Source organism: Aspergillus nomiae, assembly GCF_001204775.2.
Source record: "Aspergillus nomiae NRRL 13137 chromosome Unknown contig00200, whole genome shotgun sequence".
Classification (NCBI taxonomy): domain Eukaryota; kingdom Fungi; phylum Ascomycota; class Eurotiomycetes; order Eurotiales; family Aspergillaceae; genus Aspergillus; species Aspergillus nomiae.
The window spans coordinates 14,040-37,652 of NW_015378255.1; the positions used below are offsets into that span (position 1 = coordinate 14,040).

General features: G+C 50.9%; 8 protein-coding genes across 8 annotated transcripts; 2 read left to right on the forward strand and 6 right to left on the reverse strand.

The window, feature by feature from the left end:
• Nucleotides 1-156: 156 nt before the first annotated feature.
• ANOM_007309 (bifunctional cytochrome P450/NADPH--P450 reductase) lies at nt 157-3,822 on the reverse strand (the record flags this gene model as incomplete). The annotated part of the gene is made up of 5 exons (XM_015552565.1): nt 3,570-3,822; nt 3,270-3,512; nt 2,765-3,205; nt 1,735-2,715; nt 157-1,676 (listed from the first exon to the last, which is right to left on the reverse strand). The coding sequence occupies exons 1-5, from the start codon at nt 3,694-3,696 to the stop codon at nt 157-159; spliced, it is 3,312 nt and encodes a 1,103-aa protein (XP_015405489.1). The 5' UTR covers nt 3,697-3,822.
• Nucleotides 3,823-5,505: 1,683 nt separating this feature from the next.
• On the forward strand, nt 5,506-7,055 carry ANOM_007310 (putative 3-beta hydroxysteroid dehydrogenase/isomerase family protein; the record flags this gene model as incomplete). The annotated part of the gene is made up of 3 exons (XM_015552566.1): nt 5,506-5,731; nt 5,830-6,472; nt 6,548-7,055. 3 exons carry the CDS (start codon nt 5,506-5,508, stop codon nt 7,053-7,055), a joined length of 1,377 nt encoding a protein of 458 aa, XP_015405479.1.
• Nucleotides 7,056-7,269: 214 nt separating this feature from the next.
• On the reverse strand, nt 7,270-9,828 carry ANOM_007311 (GMC family oxidoreductase; the record flags this gene model as incomplete). The annotated part of the gene is made up of 10 exons (XM_015552567.1): nt 7,270-7,425; nt 7,508-7,692; nt 7,763-7,888; nt 7,943-8,228; nt 8,293-8,353; nt 8,412-9,027; nt 9,081-9,124; nt 9,175-9,428; nt 9,477-9,630; nt 9,686-9,828. 10 exons carry the CDS (start codon nt 9,826-9,828, stop codon nt 7,294-7,296), a joined length of 2,001 nt encoding a protein of 666 aa, XP_015405480.1. The 3' UTR covers nt 7,270-7,293.
• A 1,395-nt stretch (nt 9,829-11,223) lies between these two features.
• Nucleotides 11,224-11,936, reverse strand: ANOM_007312 (pre-mRNA-splicing factor SPF27 family protein; the record flags this gene model as incomplete). The annotated part of the gene is made up of 3 exons (XM_015552568.1): nt 11,224-11,497; nt 11,533-11,845; nt 11,900-11,936. 3 exons carry the CDS (start codon nt 11,934-11,936, stop codon nt 11,224-11,226), a joined length of 624 nt encoding a protein of 207 aa, XP_015405477.1.
• A 1,016-nt stretch (nt 11,937-12,952) lies between these two features.
• Nucleotides 12,953-15,667, reverse strand: ANOM_007313 (neutral/alkaline ceramidase; the record flags this gene model as incomplete). The annotated part of the gene is made up of 2 exons (XM_015552569.1): nt 15,131-15,667; nt 12,953-15,029 (listed from the first exon to the last, which is right to left on the reverse strand). The coding sequence occupies exons 1-2, from the start codon at nt 15,328-15,330 to the stop codon at nt 12,953-12,955; spliced, it is 2,277 nt and encodes a 758-aa protein (XP_015405478.1). The 5' UTR covers nt 15,331-15,667.
• A 3,247-nt stretch (nt 15,668-18,914) lies between these two features.
• Nucleotides 18,915-20,297, forward strand: ANOM_007314 (uncharacterized protein; the record flags this gene model as incomplete). Its single annotated transcript, XM_015552570.1, has 1 exon — nt 18,915-20,297. One exon carries the CDS (start codon nt 18,915-18,917, stop codon nt 20,295-20,297), a length of 1,383 nt encoding a protein of 460 aa, XP_015405483.1.
• A 589-nt stretch (nt 20,298-20,886) lies between these two features.
• Nucleotides 20,887-22,110, reverse strand: ANOM_007315 (uncharacterized protein; the record flags this gene model as incomplete). Its single annotated transcript, XM_015552571.1, has 2 exons — nt 20,887-21,222; nt 21,280-22,110. The coding sequence occupies 2 exons, from the start codon at nt 22,108-22,110 to the stop codon at nt 20,887-20,889; spliced, it is 1,167 nt and encodes a 388-aa protein (XP_015405484.1).
• Nucleotides 22,111-22,412: 302 nt separating this feature from the next.
• Nucleotides 22,413-23,489, reverse strand: ANOM_007316 (uncharacterized protein; the record flags this gene model as incomplete). The annotated part of the gene is made up of 3 exons (XM_015552572.1): nt 22,413-22,805; nt 22,864-23,114; nt 23,234-23,489. 3 exons carry the CDS (start codon nt 23,487-23,489, stop codon nt 22,413-22,415), a joined length of 900 nt encoding a protein of 299 aa, XP_015405481.1.
• Nucleotides 23,490-23,613: the final 124 nt, after the last annotated feature.

Genomic DNA, 23,613 nt, shown 5'->3' on the forward strand with positions numbered 1-23,613 from the left:
AAAATATGCAGCTTAAAATACTATTAACAAGAAATGAGCAATAAATCCCGAAACAGCTCAATTGGCCAGAACGATACAGAACCCAGAATTTTGTCCAAAGTGGAATAAAATAACACCACCACCACAGCTTATCCAGCTAAGAAGAATGAAACCAGATCAAGCAAAAACATCCGTAGTATACCGCTCCTTCGTCTTCATATCATCAAAGAACTTGGCGGCAGCCGTCTCCTCATCATCATCCGAAACGGGCTCGCCCTTCTCCTTCGCAATGCGACGAATCTCCGCCCGTCTCTCGAGGAACATACTCTTGATGGCGTCGCGGACGGCATTCCCCACGCCCGGCGTGCCACAGACGTAGATCCTTGCGCCGCTCTCGAAGAGCTCGATGAGCTCCTTCTTATCTTCCATCATGAGATCCTGCACGTGCGCGCCCTTCGCCCCGTCGCTGGGCCGGCTGTAGGCCCGTCGGACTTCCACGGCTCCGGTCTTCTCCCACTCGGCCAGCTCATCGGCGTGGATGTCGTCCTTGCCCTGGGTGCGGCAGCCAGCGTAGAGGATCGCTTTGGCGGGTTGTTCGGGCATGGAGCCGGAGCTGCGTCGGCCGCGGATTTTCTCGGCGCGGTCCATCACGAAGCCGCGGAAGGGGGCAAGGCCGCTGCCGGCGCAGGCCATGATCATCGGGGTGGTGAGTTCGGTCGGGGGCTTGAAGCCGGTGTGGGAGGGGCGGACAGAGAGCTGCACGCGTTCGCCGGCACGGAGTTCGGAGAGGTAGGTGGACGCGACACCGAGGTATTCGTCTTCTTGGGTGCGGCCGGCCAGGGACGGGGCTTTCAGGACGGAGAAGGTGATGGAGCATTCGGTGGGGTCGACCAAGGGGGAGGAAGAGATGGAGTACTGGCGGACCCGCATGGGAGGGAGCATGGCGACGAAGTCCCCGATCGCGAGGTTGATGGAGGGGTATTGCAGCAGCAGGTCCAGTACGCTGATGCGCTTCTGAGAGATCTCGGCGAATCGGGCTGAATCAGAGGCGATCGCCTGCAGCTCGGCCTGGGTCTTGGGGTCTATGGCGGCGGCGTCGGCCAGGACTACTAGGTCACGTTTCGATGCGGGCTGGGAGAGTTCGACGTAGCTGGCGAACAGGTCGTAGGCGGACACTTGGGTATCCATTGGGATGGAAATATGTTTCGAGGAGGAGGGAGATGCCTTCTCGATGCGGAGCACGGCGTCCCAAGGAAGGTCGAAACGGCTCATCACTTTGCGGACCACGTTGCTGGGGTTCACTGGGAGAATGGCCAGGTAGTCACCGCACTTGTACTGCGCGTCTGTAGGGAGCTTGAAGCGAATCGTCCGCTTGGAAGGCACGTCGGGCTGCGTGAGGAGTGCGTTCTCCAGGACAAGACCTTCTTGCAGCTGGAGACCGAGGGTGGTTGCTCTGTGACCCGAGCTGACCTCGACGCGGAAGGTGGATGACTTCTGGGAGCCCTGGGTGTTGGAACCACCGAACTTAGCAGCCACTGCTGGCCAGAACGAGGTTTCACCCCAGGTGTCGAAATTCGTGACGATATCAGCGTTGGCCGTGTCGGCCAGACCCATCTCGCAGAGTCTATTTGCGCCATTCTCGCCAACAAGGCGATTGACCTCCTTGGGAATACGGTAGAAGGTTGACTGCCAATCGTCTAGATTCATACTCTGTTAGAGGGTTTACCGGCAAAAGGAGGAATTGAATGTACTTACGATGTCCACAGCCGAACACAGCATAGTTCACGCCGTCCAAGGGCTTGTCGCCCTTCAAAGCGCTGAGCCACTCGAAGAAATGGGCGGCATTGTCTGGGGGCTGTCCTTCATATGACGCGGTGATGAAAACAACAGGCCCATTCTTGGGGATGCTATCCTTGGCCGTATCCAACGAGTCAACCTCGGCCGAGTAGCCATAGCCAGTGGCATCATCAGCGAGGCGTCTTGCGAACGCCTCACAGGTTCCAGTGTTGCTACCATAGTAGACATGCATAGGCCTCAAATCGGCGGCCTTTTTCGCGGCTGACTTGCTGTGACCAGCAGCTTGTTCTGCGTGATCGGCGCTGCTAGCGCTCAATGATGATCCTAGGTGCACAGCGTCCAAGCCCTCGCGAAGAGCAGCTCTCATATAGAAATTATTGGGCTTGATGGTGAGTGTCTGCTTCAGCTGAATGTTGTATGAGGGGTCATCCATCTGGAAGTTGAAGTTTTGCAACAACATCGCGATGACGAGGAGCGCTTCCTGCCAGGCAAACGGCCGACCGATACATGCTCGCATTCCGTTTCCGAAGGGTTTCCACGCGTGCTTAGGCAGCTTGTTGAAATACTCATCCAGCATGCGCTCTGGCTTGAATTCCTCTGCATCAGGGCCGTACACCTTGGGATCGCGCTGAATCTTGCCCAGCAAGAGAGCACATGGCTCATCCTTGCCAAGAACATACTTTCCATTGGCGAGGGTGACGGGGTCTTCGTGGTTCTTGGTCGGGTGAGGGCCGACTGCAATAGCGGGAGCTGTTGGGGTGAGTCGTAAGGTTTCACGCATGACCGCAGTAATGTAGGGCAGCTTTTGCAGGTCCTCAACGGTGATCTTGCGGCGTCCAACGACTCTGTCCACTTCCTCCTGAGCTTTCTGATAGGCGTGGGGGTTCTTGAGCATGTTGTAAAAGGCGAACGAGAGCAACCCCGAGGTGGTTTCATGTCCTATCTGATGTCAGAATAAATTCGCTTGTTTTGACTAAGTTATACTCACCGGCAATCAGGAAAGTGATCATATTATCAATAATGGAGTCATATGACATGCCCTTGCCGCTTTTCGGGTCACGGCCATTGATCAGAGCATTGAGCAAATCTTTCTTGTCCGTCGGGTTTTGTTTGCGGGCATCCACAAGCTCCTTGCACAGGTTGCGGAGATACTCAATATCTTCCCAGTACTTGTTGTTTTCCGTTGTCGGCAGGTTGTTGACCAAGCCTGGACGGCGGGACCGGTCGCCTGCAGTCTTCAACATCCCAACCATTGCGTCCACAAAGGGGTGCATTTCTTCGCTGTAGAACGAATTGAATCGGGTGCCCATGGCACATAGGGCAATGGTATCTAATGTAAGGCGGGTGAAATCATCTGTGACCATGATCTTTTGTTTGGGCCCTTGTCGAGCCCACTTCATCACCAACTGTGTCGCAATGTCGTGCATTTCTGTATTCTCCGTTAGCCACTCTCGCACTCCCATACCACGCTCGATTCTCAAGGCAGGATATACCGTCGAACATATTTTGAATGGAAAGGGGCCCGAAGGCGGGCATCAAAACGCGATGGGCAATCTCCCAGTTCTCCTCGCCCATATGGGCCGTGAATAAACCATCGTGGATACCGTGGCGAAGCTCACTGAGACCGGACGTAATCTTTTTGGCAAACCGCTCCTCGTCGAACACTTCGGCTGCGAGCTCGTGGGAGCTGATCATGCATCGTGAGAATCCGAAGGTTGTTAACCGATAGATCGGGCCTGTCAAGAATTAGTGTTTCATTATAAAGTGGTCCGGACTGTCGTCATGGATCCTACCATAAGTATCTGCCATCATTTCCAAGCTCCTCAGAGGGATTTCGCTCTCAATGTCGAGAATATTCCCCATCAGAGGCACACCCCGCGGCCCCGGGATGGGGACGGGTTCTGCCTTGGGCGTGCTCATGGTGTGGGGGGTTGAAGGTGAGGGGTGAGTTTTTCGGACTGCGCTGAAGATGAGGATTAAAGAGAGCTGGTGCGGGGCAATCGTCGGGTATTATATAGAGGAAATAGAATGTTGAGTTGGGTGTATTGTCAGGAGAGAAAAAAACAAAGACGTAGCTTTCCGTGGGTAGACTTCATACTTTATACTCGATCCGCTCTCTCTTCGACATACTAAATGGTAAGCTTGCGTCGTGGTTGTGGCTCGGCATGTTCCACTCTACGCCAATCGTATAGAGGACAATTTCCGTATCGACGTCACCAAAGCTTCTACAAAGGCAGCCAGACCGACTGAGTCGGCCACGGGGGGTCGGGATCGCCGATGTTGCATATCCACCGTCGAACGGTGAGTGTCGGATGTACGAGCGGATATCCAGCAAAGTGTGGCGCTGCCCCACTACAGGTCCAGCTCTTCGTCTCCACCCTCAACGACCCCCTATGCAACTTAATCTTCTTGGGACATGTCGCCGAGAGAAGATTGACCCTCCTGGTACTATCTATAGTCTAGAGGGAGCTGGTTAGTATCACCCAGAACGCGGTTACTAATCGCATAATCCGGTCAACCGAGGGAGAACCAGCACCACTCTTCGATCATAAATCTCAGTGAGATGCATAACTGTGCCCTCAAGTCCGTTGACAATTAGCTTTCTTGTCATTGGTCTACAATCACATGCGATATCGAGATTCCATCGAACTCTAAGGGCTCGGCCGTGGGTCTTTGCTACACTATGGATCCTGCTGCTACGCCTCCCAGATCTTCTGCAAGAAGCCACAGCCCTAACTGGCGCATGGCCATTGGAGCCTCCGTGATTTCCGCGGTTCGATTCGACGGAGGAGATCGGTTGTGACCAGATCTGCCAGGGATTTTAAACCCTAATCAATTAGCACTTGACTTTAAAACATCCTCCTGCCTGCCTATTCTTCGTCAAGAGGTATCATGCAGCATGGACCAAGAATGTGGAAGACTCGCGTGGCCTATAAGGGCGTCTGCATTTGGAGTATGCTAGATTCCCTGCGCGAAATAATATCATTACGTCTTTTACTCGCTTCGCCAGTTATCATAAAGGAAGTGCAACTGCTGGGTGGGTATCAGCTAGGAATCTCGGTACAATGATAGTGTCGTACGTAGTTATAACTCGTTATGGAGAAGTTCTGTTACTTAACAGATTCATATTTTTACTCTGAACCTCGGCTTGGCCAATGATCGCTCGTTTTCAGCCCAAGACGTCGATTAGTCATTCTAGTCCCTAAGGCGGTTAGTTCAAAAGGCAGCCAAGGAAGCATACACCGTTTTACCATTTCTATTGGGGAGTGCATCGGGTTTATATACACGTCTGAAAGCACATGGTGATATGAAAATTCCTATTTGAGGAGGCGGATCCGCGAAATCAGCTCACCATGCACAACGTCAAGCCGAGACCTGGCAGACGGCGAATGAAATGGCTCGCTCTCTAACCGAAGGGGCTAAAACTGGAGCCGAACAGCGTCGCGGAGTCCCCCGAGGCACTTTAAATTGATGTCCAGGGGCCGCTAAAATGGCTTCGATTTTCCTTCCAGATGATGTGCCCTGTTGGAAGCGTACATACGACTTCCTTCACAGCTGGATAGTCTGGTCAATGGAATTGGGCTATGTATGGGAGTCACGGATAGCCGCAGATGAAATTTAGCTAATAGGGGTAACAGATATAACGCTGAATGAGCGCTCCACACTGCCAACAACACATTGGCTATTTCAAGGGAACTACAGACTTGAACAACCGGGTGTGATAACACGATGTTGTTCATCATCCTGACAGCATGCATTGCGATGCTGCTCTATCTTTACCATGTCAATCGTGGTATAATGGCTGTTCCTGAGGAAGCTCGTCGGGCGTGCTCGCACCGCTGGACAGTCGATGAGATCAAGGCGGCTTTTGAAAAGGTTGTGAACTCTCCCACCGATGTAGCCAAAAGTCTTCCTCCGAAGCAACATAGACGCTATATCGTGGTTGGTGGATCAGGTACGTTTCAGTCCTCACCGCAGAATAATACATCAAGAGCTCGACCACATCTCCTCAGTCCCACATGATATCGTTTGACAACGACTAACCCGTCGCAGGACTCGTTGGAAACTGGATAGTGTCGCACCTTCTCATGCGCGGCGAAGACCCAGCCGCTATCCGCATCTTGGATATCCAGACTCCCCGGTCTGAAGTTCTCGACCAGGGTGTCGCCTTTACCAAGACAAACATCACCGATGAGCAGGCCGTCCTGAACGCCTTCTCACAGCCATGGGACCCATCAGTCGCTGACCTGCCATTGACCGTTTTCCACAACGCCGCAGTGATCCGACCCGGAGATCGCCTCAAGGCGTTCCTGCCTCTGTGCCGCAACGTAAACGTCGGGGGCACAGTGAACGTGCTCAACGCCGCCAAGAAGTCCGGCGCAACCTGCATGATCGCAACATCGTCTGGCTCTGTCTGTCTCCGCCGATTCCCGCTCTGGATCCCCCCCTGGGCAAAGACACCCAAGAACCTCGTCCAAGTGGTTAACGACTCCAGCGAAATACCCAAGGAGCATGACGATTACTTCGGAAACTACGCCGTCGCGAAAGCAGAAGCAGAGAACATCGTCCGTTCCGCCGACGACCTCAAATCCAACTTCCGAACCGGCTGCATCCGCCCCGTAAACGGCATCTACGGTATCTCTGACTCCGCCGGCAGCGTCATGGGAAATTATCTCCGGAGTGGCGGTGGCCCAACGTAAGTTCCACCTCCAACCCATCACCACTCTTGTCCCCAAAGCAACATCAACTAACAAAGAATCCACCAAAATAGCTGGACCTACGACGTCATCCACCACTTCGTCAACGCCGAAAACGTCTCCATCGCCCACCTCCTCTACGAACAACGTCTGGTCGAACACTCGAACAGCCCGTCCACGCTCCCAAATATCGGCGGACAGGCCTTCGCCGTCACAGACCCGAACCCGCCCATTTCCTTCAATGACATGTACCTTGTCCTCAAGACGTTTGCAAAGACGCCCATCGTATTTCCCCATGTTCCCGTCATTCTGTTCATCCTCATGTCTTATCCAGTTGAATGGTACGCCTTCGTGCAGCACCAGTATCTCCCCTGGCTTCCGAAGGTCACGGGTGAGCTCGCTCAACTGCAGCCGGGACTGTTTGCCATCTCGAACGCGCACGTCATTGCCGATGACTCGCGCGCGCGGCTGTCTCCTGAGAAGGGCGGGCTTGGGTATAATCCGCCTCTTACCACGTTGGAGGGAATGTGTAAGGAGGTCAAGGCGTGGAATGAGAAGGCGGCTAAGAAGGGTTCTTCTTAGTGTATATACAGGATCGATGTATATGTCAGCTTGTTTACTGTTAGAATAGCAGACCGATTGGTGGCTGGTCTATTCTTGCACTATATGTATTCTACTATATGTATGTACATACTCAACAGATTGGCAGTGTATATACTAGTCAAGATAGATATCATTTACGGAAAGAAGAACTTCAATTTCTCATTCTGCATGTCATAATCATACTTGTAAACAACCCACCAGAATTCCCCACGAGAAACTACAACCTAGCAAGATTAACAACCTCCCCAGGAGCATGATACGTCGGGATCCTCATCTCCAGCGCCGCACCGGAATACCCCAGATCCTCGGCAGTGAGCACAGCACACTTCTCGCCGATCAGCAGGGCAGTCTATCCTCATTAGCAAACGTACTCTTTCCTAGGAAGCACATCGAGAGAGAAAGAGTGGGTGTAAAAAAAAAGGCAGACTTACACTGAAAGTATTACACCCAACGTTATCCGGACAAATGGACAAATCACAGACCTTGAGGCCCTTGACTCCGTGGACATTAAGACGCTCATCGACGACACCGCCATGCTTGACGATCGAGTTTCCCTCTCTTGGCGCCATGCTGCAGGTTCCGAGGGAGTGCCAGGTTGTTTCGACGTGTCGTTGGACTGGATTGTTTTTTTGTCTGGTTAGCAGGGAAGGGAAGGGGCTGGGGATGTTTAGATGGACTGTGCGTACCCCATTTCTCGATGTGCTCGACGTCCTTTTGGCTGTATTTGATTGGTTCTCGGGTCTCCTGCTTGTTGGAGTTGAGGTAGGTTTCTGTGGGGGTTTGGCCCGGTTCGAGGGGTTGGGACCATGATCCTGTTTTTCATTGTTAGTCTGCGTCATGGGAGTTATGTTAGAGGCGGTGCGTACCATGCTGGATACCGGCGGTGATGTGGTTTGGACCAGCGTATGCCTTTGTCGTGGCTAGATCGAGGTCGAATGCCCGGGCCGCAGAGTCGAATGCGAAGTGCGGGTGCATGCCGGTTACTTCACCTGCGTAGGCGCTCATGCGGCGGGCGGTCTCGCGCGATTTGATGTAGCCCCAGACCATGGGAGCCATGTCGCGCTTGTCGTTCATGAAGCCGGCGTCGAAGTCGGGGGCGTCGTAGGGGTCGGCGGATTGGATGTGAGTGAAGCCGCGGGAGAATGGGTATTCCTGGGATCATGTCAGGTGGATACTTAAGGATTGGTTGATGCATGAGGAGGGTAAGATGGCGTACCAGGAAGTGGAACATCGTGAAGAACTTGCCTGGGGGCATGAGCATGTGGTCGCCGAACCAGCTGTCACCGTTTAGATACAGAAAAGAAGTATTGATAGTTTGCGAGTATAAACACTCACCCGGCAATGACGGAGTAGTGCATCACAGGCTTATCAGGCTTGTTCTTGAAGTAGCTCTCCCAGCCGCTGGTGAACTCCGGCGTAGGCCAGCTCTTCATTTCCTCCAGTTCCTCTGGCGTTGGCCGGATTTTCACTCCGGCATCGATGCCGTTCGTGGCCAGTGGACCTGTACCTTTGAGGTTCCACTCCTCGAATACCTTCTTCTGCACTTCAGGGTCACCACGAACGAAGTCATCGAAGGATTCAACGTCTGGCTTAGCCCTGTAGACAGAGAAAGTAAGGTAGTGGTCCTGGAAGTTGCGGCCCACACCTGGAAGGTTGACCAGGGGTTTGACGCCTGCTTTACGGAGCTTCTCGGGTTCGCCGATTCCGGATCTCTGCAGGATGAGAGGTGAGCTGAGTGTGCCGCTGCTGATGATGATTTGCTTGCGAGCTCGGAAAATCTTGCGTGGCGGGTTACGGCCGTCTAAGGGTTTGGTGGGAACGGTCGCGACACCCACCGCTCGGCCATCTTCGATGATAACCTTGTCCACCTTTGTGTTGCACTTGAGGTGGAGATTGGTGTACTTCGCCCTTGTACTGTGGACATAGGCGTGTGCAGCATCGCTACGACGGCCTAGGATTCAGCTATCGTTAGCGGTGTTAGCACTGGCTGGAAAATAAACTTACCGGTATCACGGTTGATCCATTTCAACCAGTGTTCAGCTCCGTGTCTATTCATTGTCAGTATTAAATCAGAGTAGCGGTATCTTGAAAGCCATACCCAGTCTTCAAGTCCTGAAGGTCATCCGTGACTGGAATACCTTGCGACTCGGTAGCACGCAGGAAGTCCTGCATGATAGGATACGTATAATTTCCAAAAGAGACCTTGATAGGCCCATCAAAACCATGCAGGTCTTTGTTATTGCAAGCGCGCTGATACGTCTCATGCTTCTTCATCAGAGGAATGAGTTCCTTGGTCGTCCATCCCTTTGCCTGGAAATCGTCGTAGTCCGAGGCCGATGCTCTCGTATACATCTGAAACACGTTAGCCCTTCATGGTCAAGGATTGGCAGTGTCAAGTACCATGAAGTTGATCGAGCTACCCCCTCCGAGGATGTTGGCACAAGGTACGACAGCCCGACGCCCGTCAAGCCATTCTGATGGACGAGAGTAGTAGAAGGAAGCTGTCTTTGAGTCCAGCTTCATGTTCCGGGGGTAGATGCCGGGGCGGTAGACCCTATTCTGGTCAGTGTCATCTCTCTTGGTGTATAATGAGATGACCTCTAGCTTACCATGGGTTGTTCAGGTTGTCTTCGCCTGCCTCGATCAGCAAGACCTGGAGGTTGTGATCGAGGTTGGCCAGACGGCCTGCTGGGACACACCCAGAGCTCCCACCACCACAGATGATGATATCGACCTCGTCTGGGATGGCCATTGTTACAGTGATATCTCGGTACTTGGTTCGCTATCAACGAAGTAGAGAAGTGAGATGTTACAAGGATCGCTATGAGGGAGATATACCTCCCGAGGGGAATCCTGGGAATTTCCAATGAGACTTATATATTCAGCCACGACCCCGCAAGGACAGGTTCAAGTCCATGGGTCGTTATCAGCGTTCAAGGCTTCTGCTCTATGCATTGAATCTTCTGTATGGCCAATTCCCCGCACGGCAAAAGTACGACACGTATCGAGGCCCGAGATTTGGACTATCAGTGGGTGATTGCTGGGCTAAGGGACATCCAAGGATTCCAAGCACAGATCGATCAATAAGAACGGGAAATTATATTATGAGAGTTATAGAATGTCGTCTACTACAATTCCCCGCACACCGAGACTGCTTGTGCTACCGACAATAGTTGGATATTTATCCGGACGGATTCAATGTGTAACTACGACCACAGCGATGAACGGTACCCGTTGTTCGAGAGGCAGAGTCGGGCTTGGATGATGCGAAAGAGGTTCAAGGATAAAACAGGCGGTTATTCATATCGTATTGCTCCAGGACTGCTTTCCTACATCCCACTCATCCCTCTGACACCAGAAATCAATCGCAATAGGAAATCGACATGGAAAACCCAAGTCATGGATTGTCCGCGAGAGCGATCCAATGAACTGTTCCGATCGCAGAAATCAAGAGCTCGAGACATCCGACACATTAGCTTTGCTGGAAGTAAACAGGAAAGTGGTGTCCGACTGTGCGACGAGAGGGTCCCGTGTGGATCCAGACACGAATCAGTTCCATGTAGCATCTCGACCCGAGTATGAATAGCAGAGTTTGTCACTAGCGCTGAGCGTGAGTTGGCCGCATGTGGGGAAAGGAACCTTGAAGCTAAAAATGAAGCTAAAGGTCATTACTCTTTCGAGGATTTCCCCGCACAAGATCCTCAGAATGCTGTAGCGGCGGACGCCAACCACCAGATCCCTTTCAACCGTTGCAAATCCCGAGCGGAGATGATTCACGCTAATGCACCTGTGATTTTTCCATCCATTGCTACCCCGGACTCGTTTCTTGGCTTTCAAAGAGAGACCCACATGTCTCTGTTCTCGTGGGATTTGATAGATGGACGCTGTTCCAGAATCATTGCCTGTGAAATTCGAACTGGACAGCCTCAACAAAGAGAATGGAAGGCGACACCACCAAATATAGCAGCCATTCAGATGCAAGGGTATAAGAATCATAAATCAACAGGAGGGTTGAGTCAAGGATGATCAGCCATCTGGACATAGAAGTTGCTTGGGTGTGATAATATGATGTGACCTCTGCGCCCGGTGTTTCCGGGCCCCGCATCAGGAACTGCAGGGAATCCTCAAAGTAGACTAAGAAACGCAACTACCGAGCGTGCTGCTGCGCAAGCTGACGTCGCTGCTCCAGGATTTGCAGCCGCAGATTCTCCGAGGCCAATTCAACATCGAGAATCGCACCAACGCCTCTTTTCCATGTTTCTTCCAGCCCCACAAGCTCTCCTTTGCTGGACTCTTGAGCGATCTTCCTCTCCTTGTTCACCGTCTCCGCAGCTTCCTTAGTCTCGGCCAATTCCCTCTCAAGTCCTCGTAAGACATCCTCCAGTTGAGAGTTGCCAATCAGCACGCGTTCTTGCCATTCTCTTCCAGGAGCGTCAGATTATCCCGCCTCATGGACAAATGAGAGCTAGCCGTGTAGGCCTTCTGCAAGGCTTGGCACCACTCGTCAAGATTGGGGGTCGCGTTTGGCCCCGCCTCGGAGGATCTGGTTGGTGGCTCAGGAGCTTCATAGCGTGAAAGATCAATTCCACCGGTCAAGGGCAATCCAGCAGCCTTCCGTTCGACCTCCTGTTGCACGAGGGGGGAAAACTGGGATTCGGGGAATGCGGGGATGGAAGGATGAATTGTCGACGAGTAGTCAGCAGGAAGCTCTAAGGCGATGAGCTTCTGGGCATTAGCTCGAGCCTGGGCGGAAGGTTCTGCATCGATGTCTAGAAGAGTTGATTGTTAGAAGGAGAGAGTTCGCTGGTAGGGACGAGACCTACAAGGGAGAGAGTCATGGGACTCATTGATGAGAGGCATATTGGATTGATTGAATAGGGGAGGTAAGCGGTCTAAATCAATTGCTGGTATAAACTCAAACTGAAATGGGAAGCTCTCTGCCGAAGAGTAGTAAGTCTGTATAGATGAGGTTGAGGTTACTGCCAACCTTCATCTTTTTCTGCCGGGCGGTGAATCAATAGCTCACTCTAACTGATGACTAATCGGAGCCCTAACACCAGCTTGATGTTTTGCCAATTTTTAGAGCTTTAATGATGAGTAAAAAGGGCAATGTGAGGGTGATGATTATGACGGTCTCATTAGTAAATGCGTGGTCAAATTAGAAACCCCAAGACATCTTGTGATGTATCAATTTGGGGTTCGGTGGGATGTTAGATCTTGGACGAGAGTATTGAACTCAGCTCTCGAATACTCCTAGAGGCAGAAAAACGCCCTGTTTTCCTTTTGATCTACTAGAAAGCAAAGTTAGTTTGACGAAAATGCATAGAAAGATATCACTTTTAGGGCCTTGCTATCTATTCTTCCAGAACGTACACATACGTGATGCTAGAATGTGTGCATGCACCATTTAGCTCGCCGCAGACGATTCTTCCACCATCTACCACAAAGTCCACACTTTGTAATGATCTTTGCCTTACCTTTAATGTCAGACTGACTACGATCTGCTCGATACCCTTGGGGTCGTCAAACAGCAACTTTCTTCAGCACAAACTGCAATGCCGAATCATCATCTGATAACTTTTTCGCTGGCGCACCCTGGAAGGCTATTATGCTAACCATCATTAATTATTCTGAATGACCGATATACATTTGCATGAATTAAAAAGAGCGTGTTTCCTAAATTCCCCCACTAACCAAAGTATTTACACCAGCATGTGTAGAAGTCTGTAAGCCACAGAGAAAAGATCCCAAGCTTTGATGAAAGCTATGTATTAACATTACTGACATGCAACTCTAATCCAGTTGCTCCAGGAAAGGCAACGGATGAAGATGCGATGTCTATATCCCTGAGTCCAAAAGGTTCAGATATATAGTTCTTAGCTTGTTGCCACCGTGAAGGAGCCACTTATTCCTTCGAAACCCCCGATGTCACCTTTGATGGTCTTGAAGTCTCCATAATAATGCAGGCGATAGGTTCCGTCCTTGAGGGAGGTGGGGTTTCCAACGTTATAATAGTCATCCTCTATCTGCCACTGGATTGTAACCTCGCTGTGGCCCAGAACCACATCCGTTCTCTTCCAATTGTAAACAAGGTTCCAATCTCGGTCAGTCCGTACAACCTCCCAGGTGTCAGTTCCGGGCTTCTGTCGCTCAACCGCCGCGAATGTGGATTCTTGACGTAGATTGTTCCGAGGGTTAGCTCCAATGAAGGTAGCATTCACAGTGTCACCAGGTCCATACGTGGCATTGTCAACGGACGAAATGACATCACCGAACGTTTTACCGATGGGGCTACCATCGTACACGACGCCTGGAATAAATGATAAAGACTTATCCGTGTTGATAGGAGGTTTCACGTCGGAATTTAGTGGTGGCAAGCTGGAGCTGTCACCGAGATAGGGCAGGTATGTGAGTGTGAGGTTAATATATGCCGCGAGAGTGTTGGGACCGTAAAGAGTCGAAGCACCCTCATAGCGTTGTACATGGTATTCTTCCTCAGTCGCCACGTAATGAGCATAGCTATTCGACGGAGCACCCAAGACCACCAAGGGATTTGCCACCGAAAGCACGTCTTTCGCGGATTTTGCGATGGCTTCTTTCCAACGCCGTCCAGACATAGTCGTGGCCTCGCTGGTTGAGATGATGATAAACAGCTGACCAACCCTCAGAACCTGGATATCAACAATATTTGGTGTCCACGCATACGGCAGCGTTGCTGCTCCCACATCTAAGAGGATCTCTTTCGGCGCTTGGCACGCTTTCTGCTCCTTGGTTGGTTCGTGAACGAAGGCACGAGCAACATACCACAATGGATTTTTCTCTGCCGGTCCACTGCTGTTTTGGGTAAAGTCAAACATGCCCGGCCCATCAGTAGTACCGGCAGCAAATGAGAAGCCGAGAGCTGCCGAGCATGTCTTCAGAGTGCTTGAATTAAACGGCGAGATAAAGGTGTAATCGGAGAGATCCTGGTACACGTGGAAGGCGTGGACATCAGAGCTCTTGAGAATTTGAGTGGGATTAGAGTCCAGCTGGGCATAGAGCTTTCTGGCAGCCTCATATTGAAGCTTCCCGATTTCGAAACAGCTCTTGGCACCGTTGTCCTTTTCGCGGAAGTAGGGCCCACGGCCACGACAATCTTCCATTGTACCACCACATGTACTGTCTTCATATCGGCACTTCTGCCCAGAGCCATCTTCACACCATGCTCCCAAGACGTTCGGACTCGTGTCTCCGACATTCGATTGGGAAAAGCCAGCAACGAAATCGTCAGCGAACTTTTTGTCGGCCTGGACACTTCTTTCAAAAAGCCATGCCGCAACTCCTTTGTTGTCACCAGTTACTAATGTATTGTTGTTATACATGGAAGTGCCATGCACTGGGAAGAATGTCAGAACGGCCGTCGTTTTATTATCTGTTGCTCGATCGAACCTCAGAAGCGTCATGGTCTTGTCCACACTGTCTGAGTATCGCGCTTTCTCTTCTTCCGGATTGTGATCGTAGCTATACGGGCTTCGGTTGATGTTCGCATTTTCAATGTCTATGGAGCCAAAGCTCAGGCGTCCCGGCGCTATACTTTGATGGGCTCGTTTGATCGAAAGCAAAACACCATCGACAATTGCCTGGTAACTCTGCTTGTCGAATCCCTTATTGGGAATCTGAGGGAGGAGATAATTCATCCACGCACCCGGCCCTGAGTGGGAGTGGGTTCCTGTAAAGGCTACGTTGTGCTCACCATAGTCTGCAAATTCACCGCCAAGGCTAGCAAGGCCTTCGAGGACTCCATGTCGCACAGCAGTGTCACCTGTCAGCGAGTCTATAATTAGATAGATGAAGGTATCCTTCGGGCGGTTAGGATTTGCGACTATGAAAGCACGAGAGTAGATTCTCTGTCGTAGGCCAGTTCCAATCTGTTCCAAGCTGGCGTAGCCGCCAAATCCGATCTCAACAACAGGCCTAGTTTAAAGATGTTAATGGACCTTTGAGGCATTACCATTGAAAAGAGGAAGAACCAAGCGACAAAGGGGGTGGGCAGGAAAAAAAGAGAATAAGATTACCCAGTAATGTCCGCTCTACCAGCTCCTAGTAAGAAAACGCTGTCATCGGACGCGAATTCAGTATTTCTGTCGGCCCATTTATACCTGCTATCGACAACGGGTGGTTGGTTGGAATCTGATACGACAGAAAACAGCAACAGCAGGAGCAGCGCTGCTATAAAGGTTCCCGAGGCTACGACACCCAACCTCGCATTCGCCATATTGAAGATGTTATGGTTGAAATAACAGACAAAGGGTTACGACATTAAGAAGCGTTCGCAGCCAAAGGGGATATCGGACCTTTTTATCCGAATATCCCTGTGAATCGCTTCAAGCCGAGGCGAGTCGATCACTCTGCATGCGCATGACCGAGTATAGGAATAAGTCAAGCGATCACAAATCAATATCCAGTTGTCGCATCCCGGAAGGAAGGGGAGGAAACCGTGCGATTGGTGTAGAGTTGAAGGAAGGGTGACATCGTCTGGCCGTAGTTTGGGGTTTGGATGATGACTTGCCCGCCCTAACCTGAATTGGGAACGTCCTCTTCATCCCCCGCTCGCCTGAACCCTAAGTAGGGAGTCGTACTTAACAGGCACCAGATGGAATGCAACAGCGCATCACAAAAGCAATGATGAGCATTGTGATAGACCATTCCATAGGGCGGGGATATAGCCATCTCTAACCCTTCCGAGACTAGTTCTCGTTTAGCGACTCCATATTAGTGAAAGGGGCCATCCGTCACTGCCGATCCTCCAAAGGTCAATTGAGCAGTGGGCCAAGACGGGCGCCTCCGAGCTTGTTGTGGACTTGTAGTTTCCTGGGGAAAGTCGTCGTGATCGTCTGTGAATACGGGAAAGAACCATCTTTGAAAGGATTCAAGGAGTTGGATAGTACTTGTAGTGAGGTTGAACTGATGCTATACAGAACATATTTTTACATAGCCTGATTCATCCGGTGTGAGAGTGGCATACCCTATAATCACATAGAAGAGCAAAACGCCCCCCCCCTTTTTTTTCTTATTTTTCCTGTTTGCTTTTTCTCCTATCTCTCTTTTCTGGTTTTTATTTTCCGACATGGATCCCGAGATCCTTCGCTAATCACTAATCGGAATATTACTGGCAATCATTTCCTGACATAGCCTTATGCCAGTTGCTCCTTACATCTTGCATAAACTCAGTTGTTTTTGCACATACCGAGGAACATAACATATCCTCCGAAAAACTAGTCACACAGCTTAGCTGGCAAAGACAGCGCGACAGCAATTCATGATGCATTGAATTATTCGTCTTTACTAGAACAGTAGCCGAAGTAGAGTCATTTATCACAAGGTATTATTTGTATGCTGTCGAGGCAATGAGATTCTGAAGCTACCTTACATCTGGGCAATTATTCACCATCGTGTCCAATCTAGCAAGGACTCAAAAACCTCAGCAGCGTACACGCCGAGTAATATGCCAAAAATAGCCCAAAGTGGACTTCCTATACACCCTATAGTATGATCGTCATATAGCTCCACCCGTAAGTGTATAGATGACGGTTTAAATGTGTTATCTGGAACGAATCTAATTGGAAATTGAGGGAATATTGTAATGTCTTTCTATCATCTCTCGATGTAGTGAAAAGTCCATTTGACAGGTGGAAAATTCGCCGCCCTGATTGACTTGAGTTGTATGATAATCTGCTTTGCCAATATTGGGGTATGGTATGATTTGAATCTCTTTGAGTTTTCGATATGATCTACCTTATCAGCTTTGTAGATCTCATAGGCTTGCCTACTGGTACCGATTTTGAATACGGCGCCGGTCGAGTCGATGCCTGATGCATTATAAGACGGGACGTACCATGATAGCAAGACGAAGCACGAGGAACAAACTTGACCACTGCACCGCTAGTGACTTGGTTGACAAGGTCCCATATGCGAGGGCCGGGCCATGCACTATCACCCGAGAAGACCTTGCAGCGAGAGCTCTGGTTCACGGTCTGGGTGGAGTCTCCAAAGCCGAAGAGTACTGTATCGGCCGGATGTAGATGTTGCAGGGAATCTCACATGTCATGAAGGGGCCGCGTCCTGGACAGGACTTAGTGAGTGGGTATGGTATCAAAACCCGGCCAACCATGGATATGATGCGGACATCAGAATATAGCACTAATATTGATTAAGATTCAAGAGCGCGTAACTTATCGGCCGAATGACCGTGACATTGATTTATACTCTCTCGATTACTCACAAATTAAACTCCACCGAGTCCACTTCACGGCCGAGTTCTCGTTGATCGGACGCTTTAGCATCGCTGGGCAGATACATGCACGCAACTTGGAAGTTGGTCGCGCTTCCAGAGCCGTCCGAGGAGGACTAGCACAATTCTGAATGGCTTGGTCGTAACTCTGGGAACCATGATTCTTTCTCGTGTAGTCGCGATGCTCAGAAGTGATTTCCTATGCTGGTCTAGTCTTCAGCGGAGAGAAGACAGATAACTATGGGGTTTGCAGCGCTGAAGGCCGCTGGAGCCAATGCGAACGGCATAAAAGCTGGCAATATGGTTAGGGGGCCAATGTATCAATCAAATTTTTATTTTTATTTTTATTAATTATTTCTTTGGGTTCAGCAGCCTTCACCATTGTCTGGCGACTCCAGATGTCAGAACGGAGAAAGATGGCTATTATCGGCTTTGCGAGATAATTTAAAGAGCTAGAAGGGGCGCAGTAACTGTCAGGAAGAACTCATGTCTTTCGGTGGCTGCTCAAACGTGTCAGAGTCTACAACTGATTCGTCAGGAGTGCAGCAGGAACAAATGCAAGTAGTTCTCATTTTCACACCCCTTCAAAAATGCGAGGTAATGGAAATATGAAAGACCATCGTTCTACACTTCTTGGACCTCGTAAGTAGGATATCACCGTAGACCGACAACAGGTTGTGGTGGAACTCAGCCCTAATCAAGTACAAACATCGCCAGCCTCACCGAAAGACTCGGATCCAACCTCACTCATACAGCGAAGCACAACTCACTTATCCCAAGACCCATTTTCGCCGGCCTATTATGAAAAGGACCGGTATTGAGCCACCTCGTTTCAGAAAGGGATGCTTTGAAGCGTCAGCGCCAATCAACACTGCCGCTCCACACTCGGCGCTTTGGTGAAGAACAATTGCTTTGTCGCGCGCCAATCCATCCAGTAAAATACCAACCATCTCAAGTCATGCAGGCCAGTTTGAGACATGCTGAATCCAAAGGAGCTTCAATGTGTTTCTGTTGCCTTGGTTCCATCGCGTCAACGACATTTGCCGGCCATGACGCTCCGGCCCAACAAAAGGACCGCATTGTTTAAGAGTCTTTTCTCTTCCTTACGTGGTCCTGCATTGTCTAGAGCGTCTGTTTCCCTTTATCTTTTGTCGTTCTTTCACGTCTTCCATTCGTTATTCCCGCTAATATGTGTGATTGTCTGCTCTGACCTGACTTCACTTAATTGCCACTTGTCATGCCGATTTGGTCTAATGATAATCTCGTCGCATCCTCTCCTTAATCGATAGACAGGGATACTACCGTTCTGTTCGACTCCTAGAAACTCAGACGACAAGATGCATTTCATATATACAACTCTCGTTATTCATTTTATTGCCTTGCTTTGCTCAGCAGGTCCAATCGCTCATTCTCGAATAATGCTGGAAAGAAGGCATCATGAGACAGAAAAAATATCGTCACCTGTATTAGGCGCTTCTACAGTCACTTCTCGCCATCTGCAAGATCCCTCTGCCACGCCTGGCAGCAGTTTCTCTTTACGTATTACGGCTAGCACATTCTCCACGGCGATGCAGACAGAGTCGAGCTCCCATTTCATTGCTGACGAAGACGAAGACGAAGTTTCCGAGAGCGAATCGGCAACACTTACATCATCGCACATGGCCGCGAGTAGCTCGTCGGCACCGGCTACACATCTATCTGAAACAGCCACAACCAATACCCTCGCTCATGGTTATAGCACCTCCCGTGCCTCGATCTCCAAGACATTAGATACAACACATTCGACCTTGCTCTCAGACGCACTCTCTAGAGCTGATGTCGTGCGTGCCAGCTCCGCGGCTGTTGTATCGAGCGAGATAGCTGAGCCTACGGTCACGACAACTACAGTCACATCAACCATCTATAGACACCGCAGCTCCACAGCCACTGCTTCCAGGACACCGTCATCGCACTCATCCAGTCCATTTGGAGCCAGTGCATCGACCTGGAAGACTGCAAGGCCTTCATCACATCTGCCCCCCACAGTATCAGCAACTCCTATAAGCCCCTCTGCCATTGGCCATCCTGGGTCTACGACAGCCCAATCTTCTACAATTAAACAGACATCATCACATCTCTTCCGCGGCTCCACGGCAGCCACGAACATTGGGTCTACAGCGTCATCTAGCCCTACCGTCGGTGTGATCCGCACCTTACCAGGAGCCGGTTCTCCTGGTATATCTGCCGGAGCGCATCAGAGTCCAACTGCATCGCAGTCCAGTCATACCAGTGTCCATTTGACCTCGGGCACAATCCGCAACACCCATACATCCAACACATGGACCGTACATCCCACAGCGGCGGCCTCTCACACAACTCCGATATCTCGCTCCCCGACTGCTTCACGGGTATCAATCACACACTCACCTTCCACCGGGATACCAATAACCAAGGGCCCCACGGTACCGGACGTAACAGGAACGGTAGTCTCCGGGACTGGAATCATAATAATTATACCGGGGAAATCAACAAGCCGGAACATCACGATCCCGTTGAGCCCTGACGATAACATTCCCTCAACGGGAACAGTATCAATGTCGACGACAAGCGTACCCCAAGTAACAACACCTGCCTGGGCCACCTCGCAAACAACCCATGCCGTTAGCCCCCATGCCCCGGGCTTGGTGACCGTCCATTCCACCAGTACTGCGACCAAAGTCGTCACTGTTGAATTGCCAAGGCCGACCACTACTACTACATCTGTCGCTGTGCCAAGTGAGCGAACAGCTACGCAGGCTACCGCCAGTAAGAAGGCACCGGCTCCAGTATCAGACAGCCCTGATAATGGAAGTTCTTTGGTTGTGAATCCTGTTTCGCCGATGTTTCTGACCGTGACGGAGACGAAGACGGTGACTGAGAAGACCGTTGAGACAAGAACCACGTTGATGACTGTGACGACTACTGCGGGTTGATGAGATCCTCTCTCTCTCTCTCTCTCTCTCACTCATTCCTTCTCTTCTATAATACGCCCGTTGTCTATTAAATTGTAACAATACATTCGTTTTAGCTAGTCAGAACCAAGATAACCTCTAATTCAATGCAATCTAATTCCTAAATCTAAACCCTCATTTTCCCAAAATCATACAAAGCAGCCTCACGCTCAACCCCAAACAACTTCAATCCTCCTCTCAGCCTCCTCCCCAAGCCTCCACCTCCTCGAGCCCTCTACTGTGCCTCTTATTTGGTACATCGACTCGCGCCAACCACCAGTGTAGTGGCTAGTAAGACACGAATATTTGTGCTTGGTTTGAGAACTTTCTTTGGAATGCTCTGGTCTTCCTGGCAAATGAAGCCTCTCTATTTTTGCAGTTATCGAAGATACGCTCCAAGTCAGAGTAGAATACGCAGATGGATATCTATGACGCCAACCCAAAAGAATATACATCAGACCCTCATCAGCAACTCCGTCCCGTCCGTCAGACTCGCCCAGACGCCATTCCATGTGTATATAGCCAGAGGAGAACACACATTATATACAAAATGAAGACAACACTCGTCCGATCATAGTTCTGAAAGCCATCCTCCTGCGGCTGCAAACCTTGCTTGATACTCCTTGACACTGGCCCACTTGCGGAGTTCCTCTTCGTCGCGTTCTATATCACTGAGATAGCTCATTGAGCGGCCGTTCGCCTGTGGGCTGGCGGTGGCTATTGACGGGCTCGGAACTGCCATTCCCTCCAGACGCATGAGGGTATCAATGAAGGCATGGAGATAAGACTCCGCCTCAGCCACGGTCAGCGGGTGTGGCCCCGCTGTCAAAGCGGTGGAATCGGCCGGTTCCATATTAGGGTGGGGAAGATTAAGAAGTGTAGAGGCGACCTGGCGGACCTTGGCAGTCTATAGATATCACTGTTAGCCGACTTATCATAGGAGGCGTGGGAAAGGATAACATACAAAGCTAAGCCCGTTGGGCTCCATGTTGACTTCGTTGATAGATCGTATCAACACCAACATATCACGAATCACAATTCGACGTTCTTCCGCCATCGTAGCTCCAATATGATCCGATTGGGCGTCCCCATCAGCCTCAAGCGCGCTGGACTGGTCTTCCTCGAGCTTGACCGGCGATGAACTGATATTCGTCGCTTGTTCAGCCCGTTTTTGGTATGCCTTCCAAGCGGCATACAGTGCCCAGTACTTCTCAACCAGATAAGACCGAGTCCCTAGCTGGCTTGCGTAAATGTTTGCCTTCTGAATCTCGTATTGGATGTGTCGCCTTTCATCCTCTGTCGGGCTCGGTCCAGGGCCCTGACCCGATACCGAACCTTGTAGTGAAAGCTCTCTTGGTACGTCAGCGACGGCGGATTTGGCCTTCTGTAGACTTTCCCAGACAGCAGTCCTTTGCCGTTCCCAGTCAAAAGGTTGGCCACTCCCAAATGCCACTTCCCAAGCCGAGACTTGGTTGTATGAATTATATACGCGGACATTAAGGTTGAACCCCACCAGGCGAGAAACTCTGTCTGCCGGTTGAGGTTCAACATGAGTCGGAAAAATAAACTCATCATCTATTTCGAGGGGTAAGGGGGGATACCGCTCGGTCGGGGTTTCTGGGGGTATATGAAAAGTAGAGTCCGTTGACCCCATCTGCTGCAGCGTTCGGTAACCGACTAAGACAGCATAGAACAAACGCCGCCCAAGTTCCTGTTCAATGATGTCAAGCTGACCTTCTCCCGGCTGACCGGGTTGGTCCTGCGAGAGGCACGAGTCTGGGCTCGGCGGACTCATCGTCCGAATTCGGGTACTAGGGCCGCATAAATCATACACATGCAGTATTGTCAAACATTCGGACAAATATGAGCGACATGTTCGCATACTGTACATATATCCAGAACAGATAGACAGAAAATAGCCGATGGCTGCATCGTAGACCGTCAGGCTCCGTTCGAGATACCCTGCGCCTCTTGCTTGGACGGCTACGTCCCGACATCTCTTGACCAGTGCCATGGAGTGCGGATACGCTGCCTTTTCGGCTGCGGTCTTCAAATGAAGCCTCGGCCGTCGTGGAAACGAAGTCACCAGAGTCCCAATCATGGAGCCGCCAGGGCCAGGAAAGTACGGTTGGTGACATCCTCTCTTCGATCAAGGGCAGCACGAAAGGTCGGTTCATGAGGGACGGGTATTAGCGGGTGGATGTAGGTGAAGTAATCATCAATCAGGAGTCGTATAGTAGACAACGGACAAATCAGCTCCAAAGAGAAAACTGCTGGTGGCGGAAAAGGTTGGCTGTTCAAGAGCCCTGTCGATTCTGGAGATGTATGATCAGACGGGGTGGGGGAGCCACCGGGCGATGCCGTGAGCTTCTGTCGTTTAAGCGCTTCTGCATGACGGTTGGGAGGACCACGGCGCCTGCTTGGTCGCTCATAAGTACAGGGGATATCCAAGCTTGCGCACGACCGACAGGGCGGCCCGCTTGTATCACACTGGTTGGGGTCCGTTAGATCGGTCTCCGGACCAAAGGGTACCACGTTCGCTACTCACTTTCACCTTTCGAATACTGCAGGCATCACAAGCCTTGCGCAGCCTGGTTCTCTGGTCCATGGGTATAGAGGTGAGGTAGCGACGGTTTCCATGCTTGGGTTGAATCCATGGGCCTAGGGCATTGGGCTTTATACCAAGATACCAGTCTGTGGTATTCTCTGAGCGCAGCAGATTGGGATTTGCGATGTCTTGCCCGGACTGATACCCCAGAAGGTGATCTCCAGACAGCAGATTGGACGATCGGGGGCGATCTGCACAGACGTTCTTCGGGTGATGCACAAATTAAGCAGTCGTGCCTCGGTGATTAGACAGTAAAAGGGCTCAACGGCTAGCTAGACTCTTAAGCCTCAAAAATGGTCGCATTCCGTACGGTGCCTGGGAATCCCGGGGCCTAATAAATGAATCAAGCCGGTAAGTGCCTCACCGATGGTGGTGGAGCCAAGAAATGCTTGGCTCGCGCACTCCCCCTCCCAAAGTGGGCATAAACCCGTTGTGCTGAAAAGAAGTTTATAGCCACGGACCGTTCTAACAGTCGAAGGATGGATGGGACTCTCCAGAGTCTCCACGAACAAATGTCGAGCCTCCGCGGCGGTCACGTGCCGCCGCAGGACATCCACCGCCGGCATTTGGTCAAGACGAATGAGCGATCGAACCATACAATAGCTGGCTCTGGACCATCTCCACCTTAGGGTTTCTTATCTGCACGAAAAAATAAATGGATGGGGTGATTCTGGACCCAAGCTTGAGCAC